The sequence below is a fragment of the Scyliorhinus canicula genome, chromosome 14, assembly GCF_902713615.1.
Source record: "Scyliorhinus canicula chromosome 14, sScyCan1.1, whole genome shotgun sequence".
Lineage (NCBI taxonomy): Eukaryota > Metazoa > Chordata > Chondrichthyes > Carcharhiniformes > Scyliorhinidae > Scyliorhinus > Scyliorhinus canicula.
Window position 1 is genome coordinate 115,950,987 of NC_052159.1, and position 13,789 is coordinate 115,964,775.

The 13,789-nt window shown below is 46.1% G+C and overlaps 1 protein-coding gene across 3 annotated transcripts in view; it reads left to right on the top strand.

Moving 5' to 3' along the window:
• LOC119977813 (tumor necrosis factor ligand superfamily member 13B-like) overlaps nucleotides 1–8,415 on the top strand; it is a 46,370-nt gene extending 37,955 nt beyond the window's left edge. For 2 of the 3 annotated variants that reach the window (XM_038819040.1, XM_038819041.1), the window contains exons 4-8: nucleotides 3,843–3,899; nucleotides 3,992–4,078; nucleotides 7,672–7,781; nucleotides 7,863–8,013; nucleotides 8,102–8,400. In XM_038819040.1, coding sequence (XP_038674968.1) covers nucleotides 3,843–3,899; nucleotides 3,992–4,078; nucleotides 7,672–7,781; nucleotides 7,863–8,013; nucleotides 8,102–8,214 — 518 coding nt within the window. In that variant the 3' untranslated portion in view covers nucleotides 8,215–8,400. Of the gene's footprint in view, nucleotides 1–3,842; nucleotides 3,900–3,991; nucleotides 4,079–7,671; nucleotides 7,782–7,862; nucleotides 8,014–8,101 lie in introns of all 3 variants that reach the window. The other variant, XM_038819039.1, reaches the window with a different exon arrangement.
• Nucleotides 8,416–13,789: the final 5,374 nt, after the last annotated feature.

Sequence of the window (13,789 nt, forward strand, 5' to 3'; positions counted from 1 at the left end):
CGTGGGCGCCGCCATCTTCCCCCGCATTAGGCCTTGTGCGGCCCGTGGGCACCGCCATCTTCAACACCGCCCGCCACGTGCGCCCTGTGGGCGCCGCCATCTTCCCTGCCTCAGGACACCTGCTCGTCGGGCACCTCATCGGGCCACTCAGCGCCTGCAACCGCCGCCGACCAGCCAGGGGCCTTCCAACACCAGCCACGGCTCGCCTCCATCACGATCGACCAGTCCCGGCTGCACATCCTCGCAACCATGTCGACAGCTGTAAAGGTCGATGGGCATAAGACATCATGCCTTCTTGACTCCGGGAACACAGAGAGCTTTATCCACCCCGATACGTTAAGGCGCTGCTCCCCGGCGGTACACCCCATTAACTAGAGAATCTCCCTGGCCTCCGAATCCCACTCCGTGGAGATCCGGGGGTACTGCACCGCCACCCTCACCTTCCAGGGCGTAGAGTTCAGCGACTTCCAGGGCGTAGAGTTCTACGTCCTCCCCAACCTCTGTGCTGCCTTGCTACTCTGCCTGGACTTCCAGTGCAACCTCCAAAGTCTAACCCTGAAATTCGGCGGACCCCTACCACCCCTTACTACCTGCGGTCTCACGACCCTTAAGGTCGACCCGCCTTCTCTGTTTGCAAACCTCACCCCGGATTGCAAACACGTCGCCACCAGGAGCAGTTGGTACAGCGCCCAGAACAGGACCTTCATCAGGTCTGAGGTCCAGCGGCTGCTACAGGAAGGCATTATCGAGGCCAGCAACAGCCCCTGGAGAGCCCAAGTGGTAGTTGAAAAACAGGATGGTCGTTGACTACAGTCAGACCATCAATTGGTACACACAGCTCGACGCGTATCCCCTCTCACGCATATCTGGTATGGTAAATCAGATTGCACAGTACTGGGTCTTCTCGACAGTGGACCTAAAATCTGCCTACCATCAGCTCCCCATTTGCAAGGCAGACCGCCCGTACACCGCGTTTGAAGTGGACGGCCGCCTTTACCACTTCCTCAGGGTTGCCTTTGGCATCACTAACGGGGTCTCGGTCTTCCAACGGGAGATGGACCGAATGGTTGACCGTTACGGACTGCAGGCCACCTTCCTGTACCTGGATAACGTCACCATCTGCAGCCACGACCAGCCATGACGCTAACCTTTCCAAATTCCTCCACACCGCCAAACTCCTCTACCTAACGTACAACAAGGAGAAGTGCGTGTTCAGCACCAACCGCTTACCCATCCTCGGCTACGTGGTGCAAAATGGAGTTCTAGGGCCCAAACCAATCGCATGCGCCCCCTCATGGAACTCTCTCTACCCCACTGTGGGGCAGTTGGGACAGACCCTCAAACGATGCCTGGGGTTCTTCTCGTACTACACCCAGTGGGTCCCTAACTATGCAGACAAGGCCCACCCACTCATTCACTCCACCGTTTTCCCACTGATGGCTGAGGCCCGCCAGGCCTTCAACTGTATCAAGGCCGACATCGCCAAGGCCACAATGCATGCGGTCGCCAAGACTCTCCCCTTCCAAGTCGAGAGCGATGCATCAGACGTCGCTCTGGCCGCCACCCTCAACCAGGCCGGCAGACCCGTGGCATTCTGTTCACGCACCCTCCATGCCTCCGAAATTCGGCACTCCTCCATCGAGAAGGAAGCCCAAGCCATAGTAGAAGCTGTGCGACATTGGAGGCATTACCTGGCCGGCAGGAGATTCACTCTCCTCACTGACCAACGGTCGGTTGCCTTCATGTTCAATAACACACAGCGAGGTAAGATCAAAAATGATAAAATCTTGAGATGGAGGATCGAGCTCTCCACCTACAATTATGAGATTTTGTATTGCCCCGGTAAACTCAACGAGCCCCCCAATGCCCTATCCCGTGGTACATGTGCCAGCGCACAAGTGGACTGACTCCGGACCCTACACGACGCTCTCTGTCACCCAGGGGTCACCCAGTTCTTTCACTTCATAATGGCCCGCAATCTTCCCTACTCCATTGAGGAGGTCAGGGCTATCACCAGAGACTGCCAGGTCTGCGCGGAGTGCAAACCGCACTTCTACCGGCTAGACAGTATGCATCTAGTGAAGGCTTACCGCCCCATTGAACGCGTGGATTTCAAAGGGCTCCTCACCTCCACCGACTGAAACACGTATTTCCTTAACGTGTTCGATTAATACTCCAGATTCCCCTTCGTCGTCCCATGCCCCGATATAACGTCTGCCACCGTCACCAGAGCACTCAACACCATCTTCGCCCTGTTCAGTTTGCCCGCCTACATCCACAGCGACCGGGAATCCTCATTTATGAGCGATGAGCTGCGCCAGTACCTGCTCAGCAAGGGCATTGCCTCGAGCAGGGCAACCAGCTACAACCCCTGGGGAAACGGGCAGATGGAGCAGGAGAATGGGACCATCTGGAAGGCCGTCCAGCTGGCCCTATGGTCCAAGAATCTCCCTGTCTTCCGCTGGCAGGAGGTCCTCCCCGACGCCCTTCACTTCATTTGGTCCCTACTTTTCACTGCGACTAATGCAACCCCCCATGAATGTCTCCTTGCCTTCCCCAGGAAGTCCACCTCTGGGGTTTCGCTCCCAAAGTGGCTGGCAGCTCCAGGACCCGTTCTCCTCCGCAAGCGCATGCGGCTCCACAAGGCAGACCCGTTGGTCGAGACGGTACAGCTACTCCATGCAAACCCGCAGTATGACCCCGACGGCCGCCAAGACACTGACTCCCTCAGGGACCTAGCACCAGTTGGGTCCTCGGCCCCCCCCCCCCCCCCCCCCCCCTGCGAGGTGCATCACCCCTCACCTCTTCCGATGCTTCTCCAGTCAACCTATAGAAGCCACAGACATCAAAGACTGTCACCAACGTCATATCTCACTTGAAAGTGTCCTTGTAGTTGAGGTATGGATATCCAGCAGTAACCAGTTCATCATAGTAAGAAGTCTTACAACACCAGGTTAAAGTCCAACAGGTTTGATTCAAACACGAGCTTTCGGAGCGCAGCTCCTTCCTCAGGTGAATCATTCACCTGAGGAAGGAGCAGTGCTCCGAAAGCTCGTGTTTGAATCAAACCTGTTGGACTTTAACCTGGTGTTGTAAGACTTCTTACTGTGCTCACCCCAGTCCAACGCCGGCATCTCCACATCATGGCAGTTCATCATACAGAAGGTATTTGGCTACATGGCTGGCATCTATTCAATGAATGGGGCTGTGCCAACGCAGAAGTAGACGGCTTAGTAATGAGCGCATGCTAATGGAATTATGTTCCAGAACCTCTGAATCGGTGACCTTGTCCTGCAAGTTATAGCAAGGATTAGTCCGAGACAGTGAAAAGGAAAACTGTTCAGCCGCTTTTCCTGCATGTCCAAGTCTCAGTATTCTAGAGGAATGCACTGAGGACACAAACTTGACAGACTTGGTCAGTTTGCTATTCTTCCACATATGATGATTACATCAACATTTACTTTCATTTGAAGTTATTATGAACTGTCAAACCACAAGTTAAAGCATCTTAATATAATAAAACATGCTCACAGTGCCTGTCAGGACTTACACAAAAATTAATATCCTCCATTTCACAAACATTTGTGTTCTATACACAGGGTGGACTCGATGCGCATTCTTACCGTGAAATCTCCTGTTTGTTTTTGCATTTCTACACCTAAGTTGAAGCTATGCCTGGATAATTCAGGTGCCGTTTCTAAAATGAATGCAAATTGAGGGCAGGTCGGCAGCAACCAGTGAACAAATTGGTTTTGATCTCCATTGCTAAGACTGCAATCTTCATCTGTGGCAAAGTCAATGAATGTTGGTATATTTATTTAACTTCTACCTCTTCTATTTAGTGCAGCAGTCCTTTGTGCAATTGATTGCCACACATGACCAAAGATCATTTGTAAAAGGTACTTAACTTATTAATAAGTGCAAATTAATTCATTTGTTCCTATTATTTAAATGTGGGATTCACCACCCTGTCATTTTTATGGATTGTTAGTGAATGACTGTCTGAAGTATATGACTGGAAGGTCACAGCCAACTTGTCGAGTTAAACGAAGACCTGTTTCAAATCAAAGCAGTAAACGTAAGTACATGCATTGAATTAGATAATAAATTAAATAAATAAATAATCTTTATTGTCACAAGTAGGCTTACATTAACACTGCAATGAAGTTACTGTGGAAATCCCCCAGTCGCCACATTCTGGCATCTGTTCGGGTATACAGAGGGAGAATTCAGAATATCCAAATTACCTAATAGCACGTCTTTCGGGACCTATGGGAGGAAACCAACGCAGACACAGGGAGAACATGCGGACTCCGCACAGACAGTTACCCAAGCCGTGAATCGAACCTGGGACCCTGGCACTGTGAAGCCATAGTGTGAACCACTTGCTACCGTGCTGCCCATAGATCATCTTGATGTTGCTGCATGATATGAAAGTGATAGAATTCAGACACTTACACCACACAATGAACAATTTTGGAATACGCATGTGTCACAATATGTGGATGTTGTGAGGAACATAGAGGGTTAATGTAATGTTACTACTCTCGGCACTAGATGTTGCGAAGAGCAACCGTATAAATATCACATGACTCCTTGACATCTGGGAGAGAGACAGGAGAGAGTGGAAGGGAGCCAGACTGAGTAGATGTGAGATAGTTTGGCTGGTAGCATAGTTTAGTATTGTAGAAGTGTAGTGTATTCTTTACTTATCTAACTCCTTAGCAAATGCTTAAATCTAGTTAAGTGTAGTGTAATGAATTAGTTAAACATAAAATTCTGACTTTTTACCATTTTCCCCTACTCTGACCTTATTTTCTTGCACAACGTATTGTTTTGAGCTCCGTTTCTTCCTGTCATACCCTGGTTATCATTACCCGTATCACTACTCTGCGCTATTGGTTTGACCTTCCTCTTTAACTTTCCAAATCTCCCCTCACATGAACCAACCCCTCCCCATTCCTCACTATTATATAGTTTAAATCCTTCACTACAGCCCTAGGTATACAATTCATAAGGACACTGGTCCCAGCACGGTTCAAGTGAAAGTCATCCAACAGTATAGCTCCCTCTTTCTCCAGTATTGGTGCCTGTGCTCTATACATCAAAACCTATTTCTCCCACACCAATCTTTGAATCGTACAACTAACTCTTTGACCTTATTTACCCAATGCCAATTTGCTTGTTATTACCTTTGGGTTTCTGCTTTTGATTGCGATGTATAGCTGCTTATGCTCCCTCATTGGAACCTCATTTTTTTTTTTTTAGTTCTACCTATGCCTTTTGTATCTACATGCATCATGACAACTTGATCCTTCCCCTCCCACTGCAAGTTCCCCACCAACTCTGAGGACATGTCCTTAACCCTGAGGACATGCCCTTAACCCTTGCCCCGGATAGGCAACACAGACATCAGGACTAGTGCTCTCAGCTGCAGAAAACAGTATCTATTCCCCCAACTATATTGTTACTACTCAAACTGATACCTTTTTACTACCCCCACTTGAATGGCCCTCAGCAACACATTGAAGTAGTCAGATTGCTCATCCTTCTGAAGTCCCTGCTCTCATCCACACAAGCGGCAAGCAAATTTAACCTGTTTTCATGTTCAAGAGCTGAGGGTCCTCTATTGGTACCTCACTTTCTGGATCCCCAGAGCTGACTCCACTGCAGTCACACCCTCCTGTCCCTGACTACAGACCAAATTTTAAGTACCCAGCTTAAGGGTTGTGACTGGCTCCTTGAACAAAGTCTTCTCCTTGATGTGTCACAGTATCCTAAACTCAGACTCCAGTTCAGCAACTCTGAGTTAAAGTTTTTCAAGTTGTAGATTCTCACTGAAGAATTGATTGCCATAGATCACACAGGTATCCATCAGTTCCCACATGCTACAGCTGTAACACTTCATCTGCCCTGCCATCTTTATTTTCTTTTATTTAACTAATTAGGTTTCATGTCTAGAAATATTACTTAACAATTGTTTATAGTTAGATTATGGAGTTTAATCAGTTATTCAATAAATGTATTTAATAGAATACTTGTATCTCTCTGAAACCGCTTTCAACAACTGTCCCAATTTAGAGAGGTTAAAAAAAGCTTAAAGCTCACCAGTCATTTACTTACTCACGAATGAATGTCTCCGGACTTCAGCTCTTAACTGACCTCAATGTTCTTGGCTACCTCTCTTTTTGTAAAAAGGGCAGAACAGATGTTCGCCTGTCATGGCACCAAATTCCCTCACTTGGCAAATTCTACAGTTAAGCACCCTCCTGCTCTGCATGAATAAATTTCTTCCAAATTGTTACTTACTTATTAGTAGCAATTTTAAATGGATTACCTTTTGTAACTGACTCCACATAAATGATGTAGAAGCATATTTGGCCTTAACTAACATTTTTATTGCATTACTGGGGAAACAGTGAACACACAGGAGTACCAGCAGAGCCCAATAGATGTGATCTGAACACCAATTGGTTCCGGAAAAATTAGTACATTTCATGGTAATTATTATGAAGCTTCTTTTTGACTGAGATAAGGAAGCAAATGAGACCAAGAAGCAATGTGAAATAGAATGTACTTGTCTGCAGTCCCAATAACATTCCAGCAGAATATTGAGATGACACATGTGACTGGTTTATTTAACTGGGTTTCTTGTGGTTCGCAAATTGAGACTGTAAATGTCATGGTCCATATCGGTTTTTCTAGTTTTAGTATAAAGTATATTGTGCTTTCTGTATATTTAAAATATCTGGGAGCACCTTTAAATAAATGGGTAATATGCTATTTAACAACCCAGACATTTACATTTATTCTTCCATCTTTCTCCATTGTCACCTTCTTGCCAGAGGGTGGCCTCGTCGCGTCCCGAGTCGGGCTCGATGAGGCCGTTAGATTGTGTACTAGATCTCTCCCGAGATCTCTCGCTCAGAAAATCTCCTTGTCGCCACACTCCAGTGTCTAATTCACCTAACAAGCACGTTTTTGGGGATTGTCGGAGGAAATCAGAGCATCCGGAGGAAACCCACGCAGACACGGGGAGAACATGCAGACTCCGCACAGACAGTGACCCAAGTCAGTAATTGAACACGAGTCCCTGTCACTGTGAAGCAACAGGGCTAACCATTGTGCTACGTGTCGCCCATCTCCCCAGCACCATAGAACAGGGAACAAACCTGGCATCATCTTCAGTTTCTTTATTATCTTCGACCTTTTCTTTTTAGAAAATATTTTATTGAGGCATTTATCATTTTAACACTTTCAAACAGAAAAACCAACAAAGGCAAGAAACCCACAATGAGATAGCCAAACCCCCCCCAACACAGATCCCAATCAACATGGTTCATATAAAACTCTTCGGCTCGCGGCCCTCCCTTCATTGGCTTTCCTACCCTTATTCGGCACTTCTGTGCCTCCCCCTTTTCCCCCCCCCCCCCCCCCCATCCCCCCCCCCCCCCCCCCCCCCCCCCCCCACTCATTGCTGACAGACTAATTTTCCTTAAAGAAGTCGATGAACGGCTGCCACCTCCGAGCGAACCCCTGTAACAAACCCCTTAAGCTAAATTAAAATCTTTCCGAGTCTGGGAAACCCCGCCATGTTGTTTTAAAATACCAATATTTTTTTAAAAAGACAGCTTAATGACTGAAGGAGTTTTATTTGAACTTGTGTCACAGAGGAAACAACTGTCCCATGGATTCTAAGTTTGAAAAAAGGAAATGCTCTTGATAAAAAGGATAACAAGATCTTGGTCAACGAGGCTGGCTTCTTTCTGGTGTACAGTCAGGTAAATTGAGCTTTTGCTATTCTGAGATTTGAATTTAAACAATCAGCAGACTGCTGAATTTACTGTGTTTTTGTGTTCTAGGTGTGGTATAAGGACAATACCTTTACGATGGGCCATTTTATCAAGAGAATAAAGGCCAGCAGTGTTGGCAGCGAGCTGCGTACTGTAATCCTATTTCGGTGCATCCAAAACATGTCCGCCTGTTGCCCAAATGACACTTGCTTCACTGCTGGTATGAATTTATTTTAGAGTTTGAGTCGGCTTGATTAAATATTGTTTGTTTCTGTCACAATTCCTGATCAGCTATTTCTTTCCACCAGGCATTGCAAAACTTGAAGTGGGAGATGAGCTTGAACTTGTCATACCACGAACACAAGCACAAATTGCATTAAAAGGCGATGGTACATTTTTTGGGGCAATGAAGCTGCTGTAACTGTGATGGCTAAGGCAGTCGAGGCAAAGTAGTTTCTTCCATTTAAAGAAAAATAGAGAAGACTAAGAAAAAAGTCCTGTCAGTATCGACTTGTTTCTTGGCTTTTAATGATTGCCATGTGGATGGAAAACTTTTCTGAAAATCAAATTAAGTTTGTTTATCTCTGTGCAAATAAATAATTCAAAGGAACAATTGCAAATGGAATCTGTAAAATTGTTTCCATATATTTTTGTGTTTGATGACTTATGACTTTATCCGTGTCAACCCTCCATTATTGCTTCACTTTTAAGAAAGTTTTACACAAACAAGCCAGATGACAAAAATTGGGGAAAAATAAGTGGCTTGCCAGTAGATAGAAGATACGGTGCAGAAGGAGGCCATTCGGCCCATCGAGTCTGCACCGATCCACTTATGCACTCACTTCCACCCGAATTTCCCATAACCCAACACCCCTCCAAACCTTGTTTTGGACATGAAGCGCAATTTAGCATGGCCAGTCCACCTAACCTGCACGTCTTTGGACTGTGGTAGGAAACCGGAGCACCCGGAGGAAACCCACGCAGACACGGGGAGAGCGTGCAGACTCCGTACAGACAGTGACCCAGAAGGGAATCGAACCTGGGAGCCTGGCGCTGTGAAGCCACAGTGCTAGCCACATGTGCTACTGTGCTGCCCAAAATAGTACAGTATTGCTTTTAATTATGATGAACAATATTAATCTTCAGTGTTGGCTAATGGTTGCTTCTAACTGTTTACAATAATCTACAAAGATCAGCTACATTTTTGTTCACTATGAAGAAAGAAAAGAACAAAGAAAAATTACATCACAGGAACAGGCCCTTCGGCCCGCCAAGCCTGCGCCGATCCAGATCCTCTATCTAAAACTGTTGCCTATTTTCTAAGGAACTGTATCCCTCTGCTCCCTGCCCATTCATGTATCTGTCTAGATACATCTTAAATGACGTCATCGTGCCCGCCTCTACCACATCCGCCGGCAATGTGTTCCAGGCACCAACCACCCTCTGAGTAAAGAACTTTCCACGCATATCTCCCCTCTGACCTTGAACTCGTGACCCCTAGTAATTGAGTCCCCCACTCTGTGGGGAAAAAGCTTCTTGCTATCCACCCTGTCCATACCTCTCATGATTTTGTAGACCTCAATGAGGTCCCCCCTCAATCTCCGTCTTTCTAATGAAAATAATCCTAATCTTCTCAACCTCTCTTCATAGCTAGTGTCCTCCATACCAGGCAACATCCTGGTGAACCTCCTCTGCACCTTCTCCAAAGCATCCACATCCTTTTGGTAATGTGGCGACCAGGACTGTACGCAGTATTCCAAATGTGGCTGAACCAAAGTCTTATACAACTGTAACATGTCCTGCCAACTCTTGTACTCAATACCCCTTCCGATGAAGGAAAGCTTGCCATATGCCTTCTTGACCACTCTATCGACCTGTGCAGCCACCTTCAGGGTACAATGGACCGGAACACCCAGATCTCTCTGTACATCAATTTTCCCCAGGGCTTTCCCATCTACCGTATAGTTCGCTCTTGAATTAGATCTTTCAAAATGCATCACCTCGCATTTGCCCGGATTGAACACCATCTGCCATTTCTCCGCCCAACTCTCCAATTTATGTATATTCTGCTGTATTCTCTGACAGTCTCCTTCACTATCTGCTACTCCACCAGTCTTAGTGTTATCTGCAAACTTGCTAATCAGACCGCCTATACTTTCCTCCAGATCCTTTATGTATTTCACAAACATCAGTGGTCCCAGCACGGATCCCTGTGGAACACCACTGGTCACAGTTCTCCATTTTGGGAAACTCCCTTCCACTACTCCTCTCTGTCTCCTGTTGCCCAGCCAGTTCTTTATCCATCTAGCTTATCAAATGCCTTACCGAAGTCCATGTATATGACATCTACAGCCCTTCCCTCATCAATCAAAATTAAAATCTCCTATCACCACCACCCTGGTGCTCCTACATCTTTCCATAATCTGTTTACATATTTGTACCTCTATCTCACGCTTGCTTTTGGGAGGTATGTAGTACAGCCCCAACATTGTTACCGCACTCTTCCTATTTCTGAGCTCTGCCCATATCGCCTCACTGCTCGAGTCCTCCATAGTGCCCTCCTTCAGCACCGCTGTAATATCCTCTCTGACCAGTAATGCAACTCTTCCACCCCTTTTACCTCCCTCTCTATCCTGTCTGAAGCATTGATATCCTGGGATATTTAGTTGTCAATCATGGCCTTCCCTAAACCAAGTCTCAGTAATAACCATAACATTACTAATACAAGCCCTAAGTTCATCTGTCTTACCTACTGCACTTCTTGCATTAAAACAAATGCACCTCAGACCACCAGTCCCTTTGCGTTCATCATCTGCTCCCTGTCTACTCTTTCCCCTTAATCACGCTGACTTCATGATCTAGTTCCTTACAGGCTTTAGTTACTACCTCCTTACTGTCCACTAACCACCTCATTTGGTTCCCATCCCTCTGCCACATTAGTTTAAACCTTCCCCAAGGACATTGGTTACAGTCCGGCCCAGGTGTAGACCGTCCAATTTGTAGTAGTCCCATCTCCCCCAGAACCGGTCCCAATGTCCCAAAAATCTGAACCCCTCCCTCCTGCGCCATCTCTCAAGCCATGCATTCATCCTGCCTATTCTTTCATTTCTACTCTGACTACCACGTGGCACTGGTAGGAATCCTGAGATTACTACCTCTGAGGTCCGACTTTTTAACTTGGCTCCTAACTCTCTAAATTCTGCTAGTAGGACCTCATTCCTTTTTTTACCTACATCATTGGTGCCTATATGCACCACGACAACTGGCTGTTCACCCTCCTCCTTCAGAATGTTCTGCAGCCGATCTGAGACATCCCTGACCCGTGCACCTGGGAGGCAACATACCATTCAGGAGTCTCGTTTGCAACCACAGAACCGCCTTACAATTGAATCCCTATGACTATAGCCCTTCCACTCTTTTCCCGGTGGATTGGAAATTAGCAAACGTGACATCACTTAAAAAAGGAGGTAGGCAGAAAGCGGGTAATTATAGGCCAGTTAGTTTGACTTCGGTAGGAGGGAAAATGCTGGAATCTATCATCAAGGAAGAAATAGTGAGGCACCTGGATGGAAATTGTCACTTGACAACAGCTCCTCCACAAACCACAGTGACCGCAATGCACTGATGCAAATTTCCCCTGCAACTTCTAATCAGCATCTCAGCTCTGCTGGATGCTTGCCTTCACTTGAACATGGAGGGTGTCTTGCTCAGGTACACCTTCTGGATACAGTGACCGCAATGCACTGATGCAAATTTTCTCCGCAACAGCCAATCAGCGGATCCTCTCTGCTGGATGCTTGCATTCACTTGAACACGGAGGGTGTCTTGCTCAGGTACACCTTCTGGATACAGTGACTGCAATGCACCGATGCAAATTTTCCCCGCAATAGCCAATCAGTGGATCAGCTCTGCTGCCCAATGCACCTTATTGCAGGTGTTTGAAAATACAATTGAAGTGTGCATATGCAATGTCAGATCTCCAAAATGTAGATTTGAACTAAATTAAAATTCAGCCCAAAACCTCAGTTCCTTGTCTAAAGATGTTGAGTGGGTGATTGCAATACCTCCTGGTGTCAGGCTATGGGAGGACTTTGGCAGAAGTTCTGGGAGCAGGCAATATGCTTTCCCCGTCAGTAATAGAAGCACAAGAAACAAAGAGGCCAACCAACAGAGGATATCTTAGAATAATAAATGACTTTTTAAAAAGACCACATTTTCTAAATTTGGTAATGCATTTTAGGTCAAACTGCATATTATATCATCAAAGATGATTGGGCAAAATTTCCCCTGACATGTCTTACAAAAGGCAATGAGTGTGCACGTCACTATTAGAATTAGAATTAGAACAGTACAGCACAGAACAGGCCCTTCGGCCCTCGATGTTGTGCCGAGCAATGATCACCCTGCTCAAGCCCACGTATCCACCCTATACCAGTAACCCAACAACCCCCATTAACCTTATTTTTTAGGACATTATGGGCAATTTTAGCCTGGCCAATCCACCTAACCCGCACATCTTTGGACTGTGGGAGGAAACCGGAGCACCCGGAGGAAACCCACGCACACACGGGGAGGACGTGCAGACTCCACACAGACAGTGACCAGTGACTCCACACAGACGGGAATCGAACCTGGGACTCTGGAGCTGTGAAGCATTGATGCTAACCACCATGCTACCCTGCTGCCCAAGGAGGTACTAGGAGGTACATGTTTGACGCAACCGAGTTTTTATTAAGAATTACAATTTTAGCATCTGGTAATATTTCTACATCACAATTTAGAGGGGGGGGGGGGTGCAGTGGTTAGCACAGCTGCTTTACAGCACCAAAAGAGTGTGCCAGGCACTAACTGCTTTCAGAACAATGCAGCAGTTGTTTCACTTTAGCAAGCAGGAGAGAGAGAGAGAGTTCCTTTCACTTCCAAGGTCAAAACATGTTTGTTCAGTTCTCTCAGAAAACATTACCCAGGAACTAATCACTGACTGTTGTCAGGTAAAACATTGTCCCTGGCCAATTACTCAGTTGCCAGTTAACCAATCGAACAGAGTCATTCCAAAGTTGGTTTGTAAGATCCACTCGGTGCTAAGAAGTCTGGTTTCTCCAGACCAAAATACAAAACCTGGGAAGACAGTGTCCTGTCTTGCAGGCTGCATCAACTTTGAATCTTATGCTCAAAGGCATATCCCAATTACGGGTCCTCAGACCAAAATAATAAAAATTAATTAAAGAGATGGGAACAAATGAAATACAGAGGAAGGACTCGTACAACTGCAAAGCTATTTCTTTGTTGCTAATGTGGTTAATTCTGTGGTAAACTTAAAGTTTGTTTTAATGTAAAAGATATCTCCTGCGGTACAGTAACATTTCCTCAGTTTTGCAAATTGAAAATAATTGTATTCTTATTCGAGATCCTAACAATTTACATACATTAACTATGTATTTAGTGAGCCGTCCTGCAAGCACTTCCACCCTCTTTGCAGATTTACAACAGCTCTACAAAAACATGAATCTAGGAGATATTGGATACTAACCAGGGAGTCCAAAAGAGACGGGTCACTGGAGAGGACGTGGGGTGAACCAGCTCAGTCATTCTCCGGGATGTGGGGAGAGATGGTGGGGTTGAGTCTATGCGATGGGAGTCGGATTTCTGCTTGCAGACTTTAGTGGGCTTTTGTTATTTTTATTTCTAATTTTTGATTTGCTCCTTGGATGTGGACGACACTGGTTGGGTCAGCATTTATTGCCCATCCATGAGGGTATTTATGAGTCAATGTCATTGCTGTGCATCTGGAGACACATGTAGCCTAGGCCAGGTAAGGATGAAAAATGTCCTTCCCGAAAGGACATTAGTGAACCAGATGGGTATTTGCGACAATTGATAAGGTTTTCATGGTCATCTTTAGACTTTTTAATTCCAGGTTTTTATTGAATTCAAATTTCACCATCTGCCCTGGGTCTCTGGATTATTAATCCAGTGACACTACCATTGCCTCCACA